Raw genomic sequence first — 18,125 nt, 5'->3', positions numbered from 1 at the left:
CTATAACATAGCTACTGAATTTGGCTTTCTACATTTGCTGAAATGGTCCATTTGTGAACAATAAGTCACACTGGGTGGATTCATACAAATGCTAAACCATAAATGACATCTTACAAATCACAATGGTTTATCACAGTTATTCAGATCCAAACAACCCATACTCAGAGCACTATGGGAACCTAGCAATTGTGATGGAAATATTTGAATATGCATATCTAAAATGAGAATAGAAACTCAATCAACTTTAAACTGTGGTTATTCTAGTTATGACTTTGCATCTCTTTCTGGTGTCAACTTTCCTTGGGATTAACAAAACTAGTACCAAATAAAGTTCTACATAAATAGCAACCTTAGTTTTTGTTATCAATATATCTATGTATCTTTCTGGCCAATTAGGACAGCAAGTGAATGTTGAAAATAATTTCTTATAAACATGAAATCACATTTTTTAAATAAACAGGCCTGAGGCAGATTTCATTCTGAGATATACAAACAATTAACAGTGAAATATAGACTTCTGGTATATACTTAAATGGAAGCGAAACTTTTATTTTGATTGGGTGGTGGAAGGAACTGCCTAAAATTTCTAAACATACTATGCTTAAAATGAAACTTAGTAGCCAAAGCTTAGAATATTCAGGCTAGGACTTTTTCTTTTTTGTCATTTAGGCTGCGAAAAGCAAAATAGTTGAAGCAAGTAAAATTTCAGATGAAATACTGACATACCATTTTAACACAGATTTTCACAATTTACCTTGTAAGTGATATGTTTGTATGTTTAAAATAGTTGCTTCTTTTGAGACCTGAATAAAATATAGCATATTTCCTCAGAAGTTATTTTGAAGCTTCACGTGAAACAAAAAAAGGGGTGACATGGGGCATATTTAGCACTACTAAAATGATAGCAAGCAAGAAATTTCGTCACTTGACATGTTAACATTAGTGTTGTTTGTGTGATTAATTATCTGAATAGCAAATCATTCTGTGATCTCAAGAGCTCTGCTTCTGTCACCATTGTTGAAACTGTGGTATGGTAAGACAGCAAACAAAAATTAATCCCAATTTGGTTCATTCCTATCAGCACTATTTAAAACTTGGGAATAACTTGGAACTTTATTCCAAAAACTTTGGAATAAAGAGTTGAAAAATCCTGTCAATAAATAGATTGTTAGAGAAAACTTTGTAGAGGTTGTCTGCAAGAAATTAAGAAGCCAGGTGGACTTTTATTCCAATCCCAAATAATTTTACTTATCTCATTTTTCTGCTGACTTATTTGCCCTAGGCATGTTGAGATTTTACACTGATAATTCTAATCAGCATAGTCAGAACATATATCTGGAGAGCTCAAAGGAATAGGAAAGTTCCTTATGTATTTATGATACATGGTATTGTCTCTCTAACCACACCTGGAATTTAATATTTAGCTCCTAAATAACTTATTCATGTCTTAGCCCTGAGTCATTAGGGATATCATTTTCAAGATTAATGTAGAATGTGATGATAAGTATCTGATGTAGGACAAGCAAAGATCAAACTAATGACAGCATCCCAAATAGGGTTTTGCATGCTTTGAAAACGATACCAAAATGAGTTACATTAAAGGGACAATCCTTTAATTAACAAACTCCCCGAAGAAACTTCATTTTTTAGATTTTGGACAGGAGTCTGAAAAACAGCACCAATTCTTTCAAGAAGAATTGCAGTGATGTTCTTGCTTTAGAGGAAGCAGATTTATCCCAAAATGTGCAGAAAAACATAGGTATTTAATAAAATGAAATATATGGAAGAAAGGTCATTTGGGACCTTACAAAAATTGTTCAGTAGAGCTGAATTTAGGAGTGCAATCAAATAATAAAATTAACATTCATATGATTATGAAAATAAAATCACTTGCTTTTAAGCGTTTTTTGTATCATTTATGAAACATACAATACCCTAAAACAATATCAAGGATACTAACACCATTACTAGGATCCATAATTTCTAGTTTTCAAAGCACAATCTGAACAATTTTCAGAGACCAGATTATTACTGTTTGGATTGGTAGATAAAAAATAAGTGAATTTAATTTGATGAAGGTTTGGTTGTAGTGTCTGTCTGTCTGTCTGTCTGTCTGTCTGTCTGTCTGTCTGTCTGTCTGTCTATCTATCTATCTATCTATCTATCTATCTATCTATCTATCTATCTATCTATCTATCTATAATTTTAAATAATCTTAGTTTGGTTTTCCACTATATACTTTCCATCTCAAGATTCTTGTAAACCTAAGACTGGATATAGTATTTATTAGGGTAGTACCATGTTGATAACGGTATATGACACTGTATACTTTTACTTGCATATAGAACTGAATTTAGTAGGTCATCCTTTCCCAATGTTTCACTATAAAGGTAAAGGTAAAGGTTCCCCCGCACATGCGTGCTAGTCGTTTCCGACTCTAGGGGCCGGTGCTCATCTCCGTTTCAAAGCCGAAGAGCCAGCGCTTGTCCGAGGACGTCTCCGTGGTCATGTGGCCGGCATGACTAGATGCCAAAGGCCCACGGAACGCTGTTACCTTCCCACCGGGGTGGTCCCTATTTTTCTACTTGCATTTTTACGTGCTTTCGAACTGCTAGGTTGGCAGAAGCTGGGACGAGTAACAGGCGCTCACTCTGTTACGCGGCACTCGGGATTCGACCCGCCAAACTGCCGACCTTCTGATCGACAAGCTCAGCGTCCTAACCCACTGAGCCACCTTGTCCCTGCCAATGTTTCACTATATAGCATACATTTTGGGGTTCATCTCCCCATCCCAACCAACTCGTAGACAGTGGTCTGGAATTATGGAGATTGTGACACAATAAATCAGGGAAGCACTCAGTTGTCCTACAGTACAGCAAAAATCTACCATTAGCTTCTTGGTCAGCCTGAGAAAGTAATTCCAAAAATAAAGAATTCATTCATGAGCAGAAATTTATTTAACAGATTTATGTGGCTGATATCTTAAGTAACTCTGGGTGACTTCCACTGTTCATCTGTCACAAACAGACTGTACTGCTTGGTGTTTTCTGTCATTCAGTGGCTCTTTATTGTCACATTTGGAGATTCCCTAAGCAGAACTTTGGAGGATTATTATAAATATAAAGGAGCAAGGGGAGGAAAGGTCCAAGCAAAGAAGAATTCTTCTTGACAGAAATTGTCAAGAGTTATTCTTGCATTGGTTATTCTTGCATTTGACAGCATCTGGATGTTCAGCATAGATAAAATGGAGCTGCAAATGACATAAAAGGAAGGGGAAAGGAAATAAGTTTCGAAATTCAGTTTCCTAGAGTGTACAGCCTTGAGCAAACTTCTAGAAAATATGTTCACTCTCGTATTCCTGGTTCAGTAGATATACAGGCTGTTTCTAATGATACAGCTATTTGGAACCTGGAAATACATCCCAGACGTAGCTTAGCATTTACGCAAAACTGAAACACTTTGAAGCAGTTAAGGAAAGCCAATGAATCCCAGAGTGTATAGGAAAGCATAGTAGCCATTAGTACTGCTTGCCAGAACACACTGAGAAAATTAGAAATGTGAGGAACCTTTTCTGACCATTCAGAAACTCAATAAAATTTTGCCCAGCAGGGTTATATCTTATTTATTATTTTAGCCTATTTTCCAAATGTAGTTTTGAGAATAAAATAAATATTTTTTATTTATTACAGCTTCTCCTCCCAAACAAAGCAAAACCCCTCTACCATATACATTTTGAAGATAGTAGTTTGAGGGGGAAATGCATCATTTCCATGGCTTGATAGCGCGTCACAATTCAGGGCATGGTGAAGGAATGATAGAAATAAGTAAAATCGACAAAGTGACACAAGGGGTCACTGGGGAGCCTTACTGAATGTTTTTGCTTCTTAGTTCATGAAATACAGAGCTGGAAAGTAAGGAGAAAAATGCTCTTATAGTCCCTGCACATGCAAACATTTCTGGCCTATTCCACTGCTAATTTTGAAAGGAAGAAAGATGTAATAAGTCTCAAAAGTTTCTTTATTGCCCAGCTTTTTATTTTTTCCTAAGCTTGTTGTCAAGCAAAGTGACTTCTTGCAGAGAGGCCATAGCTTAGGGAATGCAATGTCTGCTCCCAAAATTTAAGCATACTCAAATTTCTGGGAGGCAAGGTGTTTTTAATTCTTGACATGATTATTAAGGGAAAATAATTGGACAGGAAAGTGAGTCCTTGAAGAGGATATAAAAAACGCCATAACTTCAATATGGCGTTTGTTTTAACTTTTGTATAGTATTGTATTTTTATTTATGCCCTGTGAACCGCCCTGAGTCCCCAGGGAGAAGGGCGGTATATAAATTAAATAAAACATAAACATAAACAAACATAATAACTTCAGAAAATGCTTATCTTTGTATGCTATATGAAACCCTGGTTAAATTCATTGGTGTCTCTTATTAAACCAAGCATGAATAACCCTGTTGGTGTCTTGTAAGAAAACCGATAACTAAAGCAGTGAGAATAAGAATCCAGCAGGCTTTGGGTCAATCGTCGTGGTTTCCTGATGATGTGTCCGGCCCGTGGGCTGGCAGTTTGACACTCCTGTCCTAATACCTCAATACCATTCCAAGTCTCCTAACAGTTGTTAACAAGCCCAATCAATGCTGCAGAGCATATATGCACAGATATTTACACGCACCATTGTTAAAGCTAACAAGCTATAATAACTTTCTCCAGACAACTCTCAAAAATGCATTAATAAGTTATTTTATCAAACAATGTAAGAATTCTTGAAAATTGGTCTGCCTGGAATTTATTTGATTTACAAAGTAATCATAGGAAGATTAAAATTTACTTTATACTTAGAACACTGGGCCACCTAGTTTCATTTTAATAGCATTAAAATGGTAGCATTTTTTCAGGTTTTCAATGAAAATATTTAAAGATGTAGAGATAGAATTTACTACACCGGTAACAAAATATCTGCAGGGAAAAATACCAAGCTCAGAGAACACCAAGAACCTAATCGTTCAACTCAGAGCTACATAAATTCACCACAGTGGCAATTTGCTTCAGCATTTGCACTGTTTTCTAAAACAATTGATGGCATCAGTCTGCATGGCTCAGTAATAGGTACTGGAATGACAAACTCCCAGACTCCAAAATGATTGAGAAAAAGTAGAGTCCTCAAGAACAAGACCATTTATACCAGGGGTTTTTAAACTTGGCCCTTTTATGACTTTTGGACTTCAACTCCCAGAATTCCTCAGCCAGCATGCCTGCCCTTTTCCTGTCAGTTTTCATTTAGTATAAAACAGAACTGTTTTGGGAAAATTCACAATAATAATACTTTTAATGAAAGAGGGAGAGGGAGAGAATCCTGGTACTTAGATTAAGGAGGTCTGTGAAAGGTCATGTATTACCATATAACAGGCTGTAGCCCTCCTGTCTTCCCATATTTTAACTGAATCCTAAAGGACAATATCATGAAATATTCCTATGAGTAGGCAGACATGGATTTTTCAGTTTTCAGGCGAGTAGTAACACCTCCAACTATCAAGCACTGTAAGAGAAACCTCAAAGAAATTCTTAAGCAATCCTGAAAATGTAAAGAACCAGAAGCCCTTTCTCTGAGGAAAAAATTGTAAAGAATATTACACCTTATTTCAATAATTTGAAATGGTTAAAAAAGGAAGAACTTAAATTGAGCAGGGCCCTATGAAACAGCGTCACCCCAGAGATTTGGATGAGCCTCAGTATGTTTTCCATAAAATATTAAAAACCTAGCTGTTTCAACAAATATTTCAGCTGGAAAGTTAACAAGCTCTGCTAGTTGCTCTTTTAATTGCTACAATTTTTTGCTACCTGGGACTATTTTGACCCTGGACCTTGATTATTGATGATTATTTTACTGTTGTTCAATTTTAACCCTGTATGGCACTCAGAGTTATTGCTACGAGATAGGTAGCCATATACATTATTTAATTCAATGAAACAACTGAGGGTTTTTTTTAAAAAAATATATCTAGAAACTTCATTATTTGTCATTGTCCTTGCAGTAATAAAAAGAAGAATCCATGGCTTCATTGATCCTTTAGCGCATTCAACTCTATAATATTACACTGCATCTGTCAGCACTGAGATACTCAGAAATATTTCATTAAATACAGTGATAATAACTTTCCACCTTAGTCAGCAAGTAGATGTAAGCCTGTTTCTATTAAAATAATTGAGCCTCTGAGGGCACAGTTTTACCAGTTATTCTTTATGGGAATAACTAAACCCAATCTTGTTATTTTCTGCATCCTCAATTATAGTTGGATTATAAGATACTCGCAATGCCATGTTTATCAATGAGAAAAATGCATTCTTGTAAACAGAGTCAAGGACAGAGAACGAGTCCACAATTTTATCTGGTTTGGCCTTTCCAGCATTTATGAACATATGATGGCTTTCTTTCATCTCTTTACATTTTTACAATTTCAGATATGTAGCAGTGCCAAGAATATGCAGCATTAGGCTTTTCATTCACATTTCTGATCCTCCATCGCTGTAATCTCAGACTAACAGATGCCTTTTATTACCAGTGCCATGGTCAGGGTTTGCCATTCCTCATATGGTTATGTGTTGTATTTGTTCATTGTTTAAGATTTGGGGGTTTGGGGGGTTTAGGGGGGAAAAAATCTGGTTCTAAGATGGTATGTCACAAGCAAGTGAAGATATACTTGACTTCTTGATATGTGAATGCCAATGCAACTATAGCAACAGGACTGGGGAGAATGTGAGTTTTATCTTCTTTCACAGACCAACAACCAACATGAAGATTCAATAGCTATTTACAAGGCTGTTTATTGAGAATTAAACCATAAAATGAGAAAAATAACCACATAAGCATCAATAATTATCCGTATCATTCCCTGGCTTTCACATCCAGTTTAGACCAAAGATTTTAATGCATGGTGCCTTTCTGCTAGATTATATTATGCAGAAATAAAATCATATTTACTTGTGGGAATGGTATGATTTCGATGGACATTTTGTAAGCTATTTAAGAAAAAATATATTTCAAATAAAGCACCATAAAATGATACTTTGCTTTCACTATTTCTACCACTCATGTGATGAGACTGGATACTAGGGCTGTGCAATCATTGCTAGCACTAGATAATGCTTACAGGGGTGCTTGGAAGGTTGTTCTGATGATATGTGACAAAAGCTTTGGGAGACTGGGTCCAGAGATACTTTCTCAGGCTATAAAGGAGATGGGAATGGGGTGAATTGTACTTTCAGACAAACAGGACACTTGTTGGTCTTGCAGGACAAACCTGATAGGAATTACAATCAGATGAGGTATTTCTACTTTATTGTAAAACTATATTAGCAGACTCTTGCAAGTACATTTCCCCTCTCATTTCTTTTATAGCCTGGGATACTAGGAAGGGTCTCTTACTTACTTACTTACTTACTTACTTACTTACTTACTTACTTACTTATTTATTTAATTCAATTTATATACTGCCCTTTTCCCGAAGGACTCAGGGCGGTTTACAGGGCAAAATTAAAACAATACAATATAAAAATTAAAATTAAATTAAATCAATAGCCCCAAAATTTAAAATTAGAATTTAAAAACCTTAAAACCCCTCAGTCCAGGCCAGCTTACTCAAAAAGCCAGTTTTTTTCTTATGAGTTCTTGCCCCATCATTATCCGTTATCTCTTACTTAGCTGCTTCCTTAGCAGTTTTTATGGGCTCAGTCTTCCAAGGTCTTTCCCAAATACCATCGTACCAGCTGACTTTGTGGCTACTGGAGTACTACAACTCATGGTCTCCCAGTTCTAACCTGATGTCTTAAACACTACACCATACTGGCTCCAGAGGATGCTGCTGCTCTAATAATGCGGGGAAGAAGGTTTTGTTCTCACTGGGAAGTTTCTACCTATATTTTGCAAAGCCCTTCTGTATACAATGTCATGATATACTTTCTTGCTCACATAGTAAAATGTTAAGAACGATCTATGAACTCTCAGTGGTATGAGATTACAATCCTGGGGTGTATAGACAATGAAAGATCTACCACGTTTTTATGACAAGAGGTCATTCCATCAGAACCATGTCATTATCCACACAGAAGTATGAAAAACGGGTATTCTTTGACTAAAAACTCATAGGCTCTTAGATCTCTTCTTCTTTTCCATTCTTTCAGATTATATCTGACTACTGACCAACACATTCCCATAATCATGAGAGATAAATATTCTATGAATAGAAAACCCAAAATTCTCCTGGGCAAGAGATATACAACTTTAGGTGAAAACATCACTGGAGAAATTTTGAGTTAAACTATACCTTCCTGATCAATCAGTTCTGCGAATAATGAAATTGACTTAGTTGTTAGGTGGTGTCTAATCTCCAAGCAACTATTTCTCCAAATTAGAAATGCTATAAAAGCAAGGGGCCCATTAAAGAACTTAGGGATCAGCAGCCAAAAGAGCTGCTACTTGGTGGGCCAATGTAGAAGTATTACATCGCTAACCTTTTTGGCAAAAGAACTCATGGAATATCAGCGAAAGTGAAAAATAACTCTAAATTTGTTCAAAACAGCAACCTATCTGCCAGAATTGTGAAAATTTATTCTGTACTTTCCCATAGAAATGCTATTATTTCAAAAAGCTGTGGATTTTTTTCACCAATTCAGCAGTGATCTATACTCTCAAATATTAAAAAGATAAGTTTTTTATACTGAACTATTTATATGAATTTTTATGCATTCATGTACTAAGTAGATTTTTTTTCTTGAGTAATTAAACAAAGTGTTCAATTCCCCTATAAAAGAAATTGCTTGCTAGCAAGTTATTTTTCACTGCTGTCAAACAGCACAAGACTCAGTCTTCCATTTTGAATGTGATCCCAGGTACTGATTATTAATCTTTCAGAAAATATTATTGACACAAATAGGTTTATAGCTCAGGAGATACCTTTTCAAGCCTATTGATTGATAGACAGGCAGACTGACAGAAAAATATTTCGGAATACTAAATATAATAAAATGAATACTAAAAGTTGATAGGTAGAATTTCTGTGCCCTAAGCAATTAAGAGTGTACATACCATATCATATTTGTATATGGATTCAACATAAAAATATATCCTTGAAACTGATTCTATATGGTTTTGACAATAGTCATCCTCCAGTAAAGTTTTATTCTTATTAAGCCATGAAAAACCATAGATGATGATCTCTAATTTGGGTAACTATATTTAAACTTAAGAATAATCCTCAGCTTACAACAATTCACTTAGTGACCATTCAAAGTTAACAGCACTGTAAAAAGTAACATGATTTTTTTTCACACTTACGATTGTTGCAGCATCCCCATGGACACATGATCAAAATTTGGATGCTTGTGATGTATGTATTTATAATGATTGCAGTGTCAAAGGGTTTTGTGATCACCTTTGGCAACCTTCTGATAAAGTCAATGGAAAAGCCAGATTCCCTTAACAACCATGTTACTAACTTAACTGCAGTGAATCACTTAACAACTGTGGGAAGAAAGGTTGTAAAATGGGGCAAAACTCATTTAATAACTATGCTGCTTAGCAACAGACATTTTGGGCTCAATTATTGTTGTAGGTCGAGGACTAGCTGTATTTGATTAGAAGTAAGATTTTTTTTGAATGAAAAACAACCGACAATTGAATTGGGAAGCCTTAATGTTTCATGACAAATATCTGTCTGACTTGGTGGAGTTAGAATTATTAAATGATAGTATAGAAATATTAAAGCATTAATGTCACTCGTTGAATCCCCCTACTCCAAAATAAGGGGAGGCCTTTGAACTATGGTGTTGGAGAAGACTCCTGCGAGTCCCTTGGACTGCAAGGCGATCAAACCGGTCAGTCCTAGAGGAAATCAACCCTGACTGCTCTTTAGAAGGCCAGATCCTGAAGTTAAAACTCAAATACTTTGGTCACCTAATGAGAAGGAAGGACTCACTGGAGAAGCGCCTAATGCTGGGAAAGGTTGAGGGCAAGAGTAGAAGGGGACGACAGAGAATGAGGTGACTGGATGGAGTCACTGAAGCAGTAGGCGTGAGCTTAAATGAACTCCAGAAGATGGTAGAGGACAGGAAGGCCTGGAGGAACGTTGTCCATGGGGTTGCGATGGGTCAGACATGACTTCACAGCTAACAACAACAACAACTCCAAAATATGTCTCCAAAATATTTGATTATCTATTTAGGGTTCCACAAAAAAGGACATATAAGGATCCTTATACATCCCATTGTCACCTTACTGCAACAGGATTTAAGGCAATCAATCTGTCTACCAAAGCCATTATACACTTTCTCAAAATAATTGCAACTCACCAGAGGTTTCATCCACCCTTTCATCTACAATATGGTCCTTCTGATGAACCCATTCACTGTTGCACTTGAAGTAGATCTGAGTGGCAGGGCTGGCTTTACAGTAAAGGTTCACAGGCTTGTTCTTGACAATGTAAGCTTCTTCAGGCTCAATGAGAAAATGAGGAAGAGGTTCTGGGGGATCAGAAGGAAAGGTCTCTGGGAGCTCATGGAAAAAATCATCATCTGTAGGAAAGAATGAAAAGGAAACATTAAAACGTGGTTAAATAAAATCTAGTTTTCCTTTAACTTTCACTAAAAAAGCAACAGTAAAAACATTGTATTTGGGCAAGACAGACCTGCTCTGGGTTCTATCTAAAAGGCATCTGGCAGGACCTTGTCATGGCGCCCACCTGGGAACATCATCCCCGCAGGACCCTTCTACTAGAATCATAGAACAACAGAACTAGAGACGGTTGTGTCACAAACTTGGAGAATGTGTAGCAGAACCCGCATAATTGTGTTTATTTGTTTGCGGGTTCTTTTGTTTTTCACTTCAGCTGCAAATCAAGTTTGCCTTCTTGTAATGTGTTGTCATATAGTGTTTTTAACTGTTGTTAGTCACGAATGTGAGATAGACACACATATAAATTGGAATGAATAAATAAATCCTTATATAGCTGGCACGTATTCTTTCACTATGTCATATAATTTGCAGGTTCTAGACTGTATAATTTCTAGACAGATTTCCATATGATGATCACAGACCATTGACAGTAATTGCAAAATCACAACTACATTTTCAAGTAGGTGAATTTAATTTGCCAACAGTATTTTTTATTATTATTATTAACAATTCATGAGACGGACTCCTTCAGAAGAGTGTTTCAGTTGTTTTGGTTAACTTTGGTAAATTCATCTGGAAGTATTTTATGTATCTTTCTGGATCAGCTGCGCTTACTTGGCACTACTGCAATAACGTAAATATGTCTTTAATAATGTTAAGAGTATTTTTGTGAAATTATACTAAGTTAAGGATTAGGTCAGGCCAGTTTGTGACTATGCAAGTGCTCATGAATTAAGATTACTTTACATTTTTTTCCTCTATACTGAAAGAGCTAAATAAATATTTTATTTAAATCTACAGTCAAGGTCTTACTGATTAGTTTTAATGCACGTGAATATTTAAAACCCCAGGAATAGAAATACTCATAGAAACTGACAAGAATCAAAATCACACTATCTTAGTTACATATGAAAGCTTAAGATGTAGCTTTCTTATATGGCGCAATTAGTGAATTACTGAAAGAATATTCCTCTAATTAAATATACCGTATATATTTATATTTTTATATATAGACGCAGCGGCACAGAGAGTTCTGGAACCCTCTTGGATGACACATGTTACCCTGCTGTTACATAAGCTACACTGATTGCCAATTTGCTTCCCAGTCCAAATCAAGATGTTGTTGATGATCTTCAAAGCCCTCTGTGATATCGGTTGAGGATATCTGTGCACCCATTTTATCCTGATGGGACTATTCCACCCTCACTCATTTCAACAGAAAGGCCTACTTTGGATTCTATCTACCAAAGATTTCCATTGGCAGAGTCCAGGAGAAGAGCCTTTTCTGCTGTGGCCCCTGTCCTCTGGATTGTTCTTCTGCTGGGAGTCTGCCCTCAAACTCTTGACCTTCTAGCTCTGCTGGTTGTCCTCGGGCTCCAATAGGGACATACTATGTTGGGGTGGCTGATTGAGTAGAAAAGGCACCCCCCTTATTGTCTACCCTCTTGGTTTTTAGCTTTCTATTTAATTCTACTAATTTGAATTGCTTTGTATTACCTCTTTTTTACTTTTTATTATAATACAAGCCACCCAAAATTGCTGTATAGTGAAGTGGGTGGCATAAAAATAAATAAAATAAATAGTTCTCAGAATCTGGCCTCTTTAGATTGTCTATGACCTATTTTATAAAAGAGATCTGTAAAACTGAATTAGGAAGACTCTGCGCTGATGTTTCCTTACAGAAGTCAACAGTGATGTCTGCGGGATCTTGCTTCTTTTGTCAGAATTAAAGCAGTACTGATGCATCATTTTGCAATGTGCATGGTGATAATGGGCAGCTCTTCCATTGTAATGCTGCAAGTCCGGCAGCTAACAGTATGAGAACATGCTGCTAACAGTATGAGTCATTTAATCAGGAAACTTCATGAAAACCAGAACACAACACATATTACTGAGTGCGATTGTCTAAATTTTAATAAAAGATATTTCCGTATCTGTGAGTCTTTCTATGTGTCCTTTACTTCCATCAGAGTGCATGTAGTCCTCAATTTACAACCATTTGTTTAGTGACCTTTCAAAGTTACAACAGCATTGAAAAATAATGGACTTATGACCGTTTTCTACCCTTACGACACTTGCAGTCTCCCCGTGGTCACACGATCAAAATTCAGATGCTTGGCAACTGGCACGTATTTATGACAGTTGCAGTGTCTCAGCGTCACGTTATCATCGTTTGCAACTTTCTGACAAGCAAAGTCAATAGGAAATCCACATTCACTTAACAACTATATTAGTAACTTAACAACTGCAGTGATTCATTCAACAACTATGCCAAGAAAGGCTTAATAAAATGGGTCAAAACTCACTTGCTGAACAATGGAAATTTGGACTTACTTGTGGTCATAAGTCAAGGACTACCTGTAAGTAACTAACACATCAGTGTTGCATGAAATGACAAGTGCTCCACTTGTAGATAAACAAAAAATGAGCATCTACTTTCATTCAAATTAAACATCATCCACTCTGGCTGCATCCATAATGGCAAAAAAAAAAACCTGAAGAGATCTGGTAGCACTTTTCTGATTAACAAATTTTATTCAAAGATAAAGCTTTGAAGAGATTAAGCTTTCTTAAGCTGCCACTAATGACGTCTGTGCCATCTATGCATCTGATGAAGGAAACTAGCTCATGAACATTTATGTATTTAAATATAATGTGTTAATGAGAAAACCTGCTATTGGAATCTTACTGCTTTATACCTGCATCCTAGTTCCAATTCTGTATTCACAAATCATTTGCTTGAAGCATTATGTATGTAAGTATATGTTGTGCAGGATTTTAGCCTTGGAAAAACAACTGATATGGAACCAAGGAAAGTTAAGAGGAATTCTTTTATTTCTGATGTAAGGACATTGACTTTTTCACTGCATGCCTTTCATTGCAAAGGGAGATTTACAGAAAGTTCTTTGGTAAATAGTTGCAAATAAGTAAGGGTTTATGATAGCCCATTTATTCTTCATATCAAGACTTCAAAACAACAACAACAAAAAAACCTCCCCAACCCCTTTCTTTTCTGAAACAAGAATATAGCAACTCATTGGAAAAGTCCATAGCTTCTCATTGATTTTAAAATATCTTGTCAATATGCAAGAGCTTTTTAGATACCCAGACAAACCATTCTTATTGTAAAAGGATGAGGGAACAGTCACTATTGACAGATCTCTCAGTAAGAAGCTGATAGTCCTAAAGGCCTTATTCAATCTCTTCTTTTCTGCTTCTGAAGCAGTTATCATTATGCACAGTGACGGACGCCAACGATGATCAATAAAGCACCACAGAATATCAAACTAAAAATAATGCAGAGGGTTAGCTCTTCTCTTCGTGTCAGTTTTCATGAAGATTAAATGTCAGACAACTACCTTTCTTTGCTCTCCATATACATATATTTTCTGGTGTCCAGAATTACAAAGGATATGAAAAGACTTTTCCTCTCGGCACAGCTTTTGTAGAAAGACAGATAAAGAACAAACAATGATGGATGAAAGGGACTGGATAGATTGCTATCAGGGTATCTATCTTCATAGCTTCAGTTACACTATGTCTTTATTAGAAAAGTGGAAATTGAGAGGGTTGAGGTTTCATGGACCTTTAGACTTTCTTGAACTATATTGGAAAAGTACGGATTGTTCCTTTGTAATTATAAATAGAATATTTATGATGCAACATAAGTTACTGCTTTAAGATAAACCCTGCTATTTTGACATGCCATTGAGCCCAGCACCATTAAAAGAAAACAACCAGAAAAAAGTAAGAAATATTGTTCTTTGTGTTTACATATTTTGGTAGATTTAAAAACAAATATTTTGAGTAAACATCTCATGATTAAGACACCAGGCTAGAGACCTGAAGATCATGAGTCTTAGTCCCACCTTAGCCATGAAATTCAGCTGGGTGACTTTGGGCCAGTCAATTTCTCTCAGACCAACTCAATTCACAGGACTATTACTGTATTGTGAGGAAAATAGGAGGAGAAAGGAATATTAGGCATGTCCATCATCTTGAATTACCGGTATTTGTAAAAATAATAAAAGGCTGATAGAAATTAATGAATAAAATTAAGCATCAAGGTAAACTTATTTTTTTCTGAGTTAAATCATCTTGATTTAAATAAATTAATCTTTTAGTTACCCTCTGCAAAGATAATGAATGGGGTCCAGGCTCAGTCTTACCAATAGAAGAGACTTTAAAATCAGTACAATAATATAATATCATTAATAAGCCTTGTTCATTTTATTGGATCTCTTCTAATTATGATTAACTATGGATTTTTTTCCATTTTAAGGCCTGATGTAGGAAGCTATCTTCACATAGTATAGGTCAAATTAATACCAGAAATTAGTAATTTCTTTTTAACAGATCCAGACCACATCTTTTTCTTTTGGTAACTTAACAGCAAATCAATAAAAGAGACAGATATGTACTTATGTAGCTTATGTACATAGGTACATAAGTACCTATGAGTACCTTATAGAACTAATACAAAAAATGATGTCCTTATCATCATGGGGGATTGGAATGCTAAAGTAGGAAGCCAAAAGATAACTGGAATAACAGGCAAATTTAGCCTTGGAGTACAAAATGAAGCAGGGCACAGGCTGATAGAATTTTGTCAAGAGAATACGATGGTCATAGCAAGCACTCATTTCCAACAACCGAAGAGATGGTTCTACACATGAACATCACCAGATGGTCAACACAGAAATCAGATTGACTGTGTGCTCTACAGCCAAAGATGGAGAAGCTCTATACAGTCAGTAAAAACAAGACCAGGAGCTGACTGCGGCTCAGACCAGGAGCTTCTCCTTGCAAAGTTTAGGCTTAAACTGAAGAAAGTAGGGAAAAGCACTAGGCCACTCAGGTATGAATTAAATCATATCCCTGTTGAATATACAGTAGAAGTGACAAATAGATTTAAGGAATTAGATCTGATAAACAGAGTGCCTGAAGAACTATCGATGGAGGTTCGCAGCATTGTACAAGATGTAGCAACTAAAACCATCCCAAAGAAAAAGAAATGCAAGAAAACAAAATGGCTGTCTGAGGAAGCTTTGCAAATAGCTGAGGAAAGGAGGGAAACGAAAGGCAAGGGAGAAAAAGAAAGATACACCCAATTGAATGCAGAATTCCAGAGAATAGCTAGAAGAGATAGGAATGCCTTCTTAAATGAACAGTGCAAAGAAATAGAAGAAACAATAGAATAGGGAGGACTAGAGATCTCTTCAAGAAAATTGGAGAGATGAAGGGAACGTTTCATGCTTAAATGGGCATGATAAAGGACCAAAATGGCAGGGACCTAATAGAGGCAGAAGAGATTAAGAAGAGGTGGCAAAATTACAAAGAAGAACTATACAAGAATGAGCATAACCATGATGAGGTGGTCACTGACCTCGAGCCAGACATCCTAGAATGTGAAGTGAAGTGGGCCTTAGAAAAGCTGAGCAACAACAAAGCTACTGGAGGTGACAGTATTCCAGCTAAGCTATTCAAAATCTTAAAAGATAATGCAGTAAAAGTGCTATACTCAATTTGACACCAAATTTGGAAAACTCAACAGTGGCCACAGGACTGGAAAAGATCAGTTTACATTCCAATTCCAAAGAAAGGCAGTGCCAGAGAATGTTCAAACTATCGCACCATTGCACTCATTTCTCATGCTAGTAAAGTTATGCTTAAAATCCTACAGGCTAGACTCTAGCAGTATGTGGATCGAGAACTACCAGAAGTACAGGCAGGATTTCGAAGAGGCAGAGGAACTAGAGATCAAATTGCTAACATACGCTGGATCATGGAGAAAGCTAGGGAAAAACATCTACTTCTGCTTCATTGACTATGCTAAAGCTTTTGATTGTGTGGATCACAACAAACTGTGGCAAGTTCTTAAAGAGATGGGAGTACCAGACCATCTTATTTGTCTCTTGAGAAACCTATATGCGGGTCAAGAAGCAACAGTGAGAAATGGACACGGAACCACTGATTGGTTCAAAATTGGGAAAGGAGTCCGGCAAGGCTGTATACTGTCACCCTGCCTATTTAACTTATATGCAGAGCACATCATGGGAAAAGCAGGGCTAGATGAATCAAAAGTTGGAATTAAGATTGCCAGGAGAAATATCAAAAACCTAAGATATGCAGATGATATCACTCTAATGGCAGAAAGTGAAGAAGAACTAAAGAGCCTTGTTGTGGGTGAAGAAGGGGAGTGCAAAACTTGGGTTGAAACTTAACATTAAGAAAAACAAGATCATGGCATCTGGCCCTCTCAATTCCTGGCAAATAGATGGGGAAGAAATGGAGGTAGTGACAGATTTTATTTTCCTGGGCTCCAAGATCACCACAGATGGGGACTGTAGCCAAGAAATTAAAAGACGCCTGCTCCTGGGGAAGAAAGCAATGGCAAATCTAGACAGCACACAAAAAGCAGAGACATCACCCTGTCAACAAAAGAGTATATAGTCAAGGCTATGGTCTTCCCAGTTGCAATGTATGGCTGTGAAAGTTGGACCATAAGAAAGGCTGAGCACTAAAGAATTGAGGCCTTTGAACTACGGTCCCTTGGACTGTAAGGTCCCTTGGACTGTAAGGTGATCAAACCGGTCAGTCCTAGAGGAGATCAACCCTGCCTGCTCTTTAGAAGGCCAGATCTTGAAGTTGAAACTCAAATACTTTGGCCACCTAATGAGAAGGAAAGACTCACTGGAGAAGAGCCTAATGCTGGGAAAGATTGAGGGCAAGAGAAGAAGGGGACGACAGAGAATGAGGTGGCTGGATGGAGTCACTGAAGCAGTAGGCGTGAGCTTAAATGGACTTCAGAAGATGGTAGAGGACAGGAAGGCCTGGAGGAACGTTGTCCATGGGGTCATGATGGGTCGGACACGACTTCGCAGCTAACAACAACAAATGTACCTATGTAAACACATACATAATTTTAAAAAAGTACAATTCTGGATCTTAGCAACAGAAAAAAAATGTAGTAATTTTCATTAATGGCTCCCAGGATACATATTACAATGATCAACATTCTATTAAAGCAATACACAAAAAATTCCCTTTTGAAGATTTAGTGTTTTTCTGATTCAAGTTGACTGATCAGGACCTTTGTGTTGTTGATTAATTGATCCTCTAAAACACTTCGGTGTTTTAAGTCAGTTGCTACATTGTGGTATATTGTGATCTGTTAGATTTGCCTGCTCAGTGATATAACGCAGCTAGGAAATGTATTCTGTATAACCAAAGCAGACAGTAGTGAATTAATGCAAATATTTCCATTTTATAAAAAATGTACACTATATCAACAATTCGGTTTGCATCTAATCATGTTCCACAGACGCAAAAAGAAAAATACTTGATTGTCCAGTGTTTAGGCTATCATTTAATAGCAGATTAGAGAATAATAGAGTTAGAAGAGACCTTGGAGGTCTTCTAGTCCAATCTCCTGCTCAAGCAGGAGACCCTCCCATT

General features: G+C 36.6%; 1 protein-coding gene across 2 annotated transcripts in view; it reads right to left on the bottom strand.

The window, feature by feature from the left end:
* UNC5C (unc-5 netrin receptor C) overlaps window positions 1–18,125 on the bottom strand; it is a gene marked incomplete at both ends in the record, with an annotated part of 331,254 nt that overhangs the window by 117,814 nt on the left and 195,315 nt on the right. For both annotated transcript variants that reach the window (XM_083367827.1, XM_083367828.1), the window contains one exon: window positions 10,346–10,567. In XM_083367827.1, coding sequence (XP_083223953.1) covers window positions 10,346–10,567 — 222 coding nt within the window. The remainder of the gene's footprint in view (window positions 1–10,345; window positions 10,568–18,125) is intronic.

Source organism: Vipera ursinii (genome assembly GCF_947247035.1).
Source record: "Vipera ursinii genome assembly, chromosome: 7".
Taxonomy (NCBI): Eukaryota; Metazoa; Chordata; class Lepidosauria; order Squamata; family Viperidae; genus Vipera; species Vipera ursinii.
Note: the sequence above shows the minus strand (reverse complement) of the source record. Positions and strands in the feature narration are given on the sequence as shown.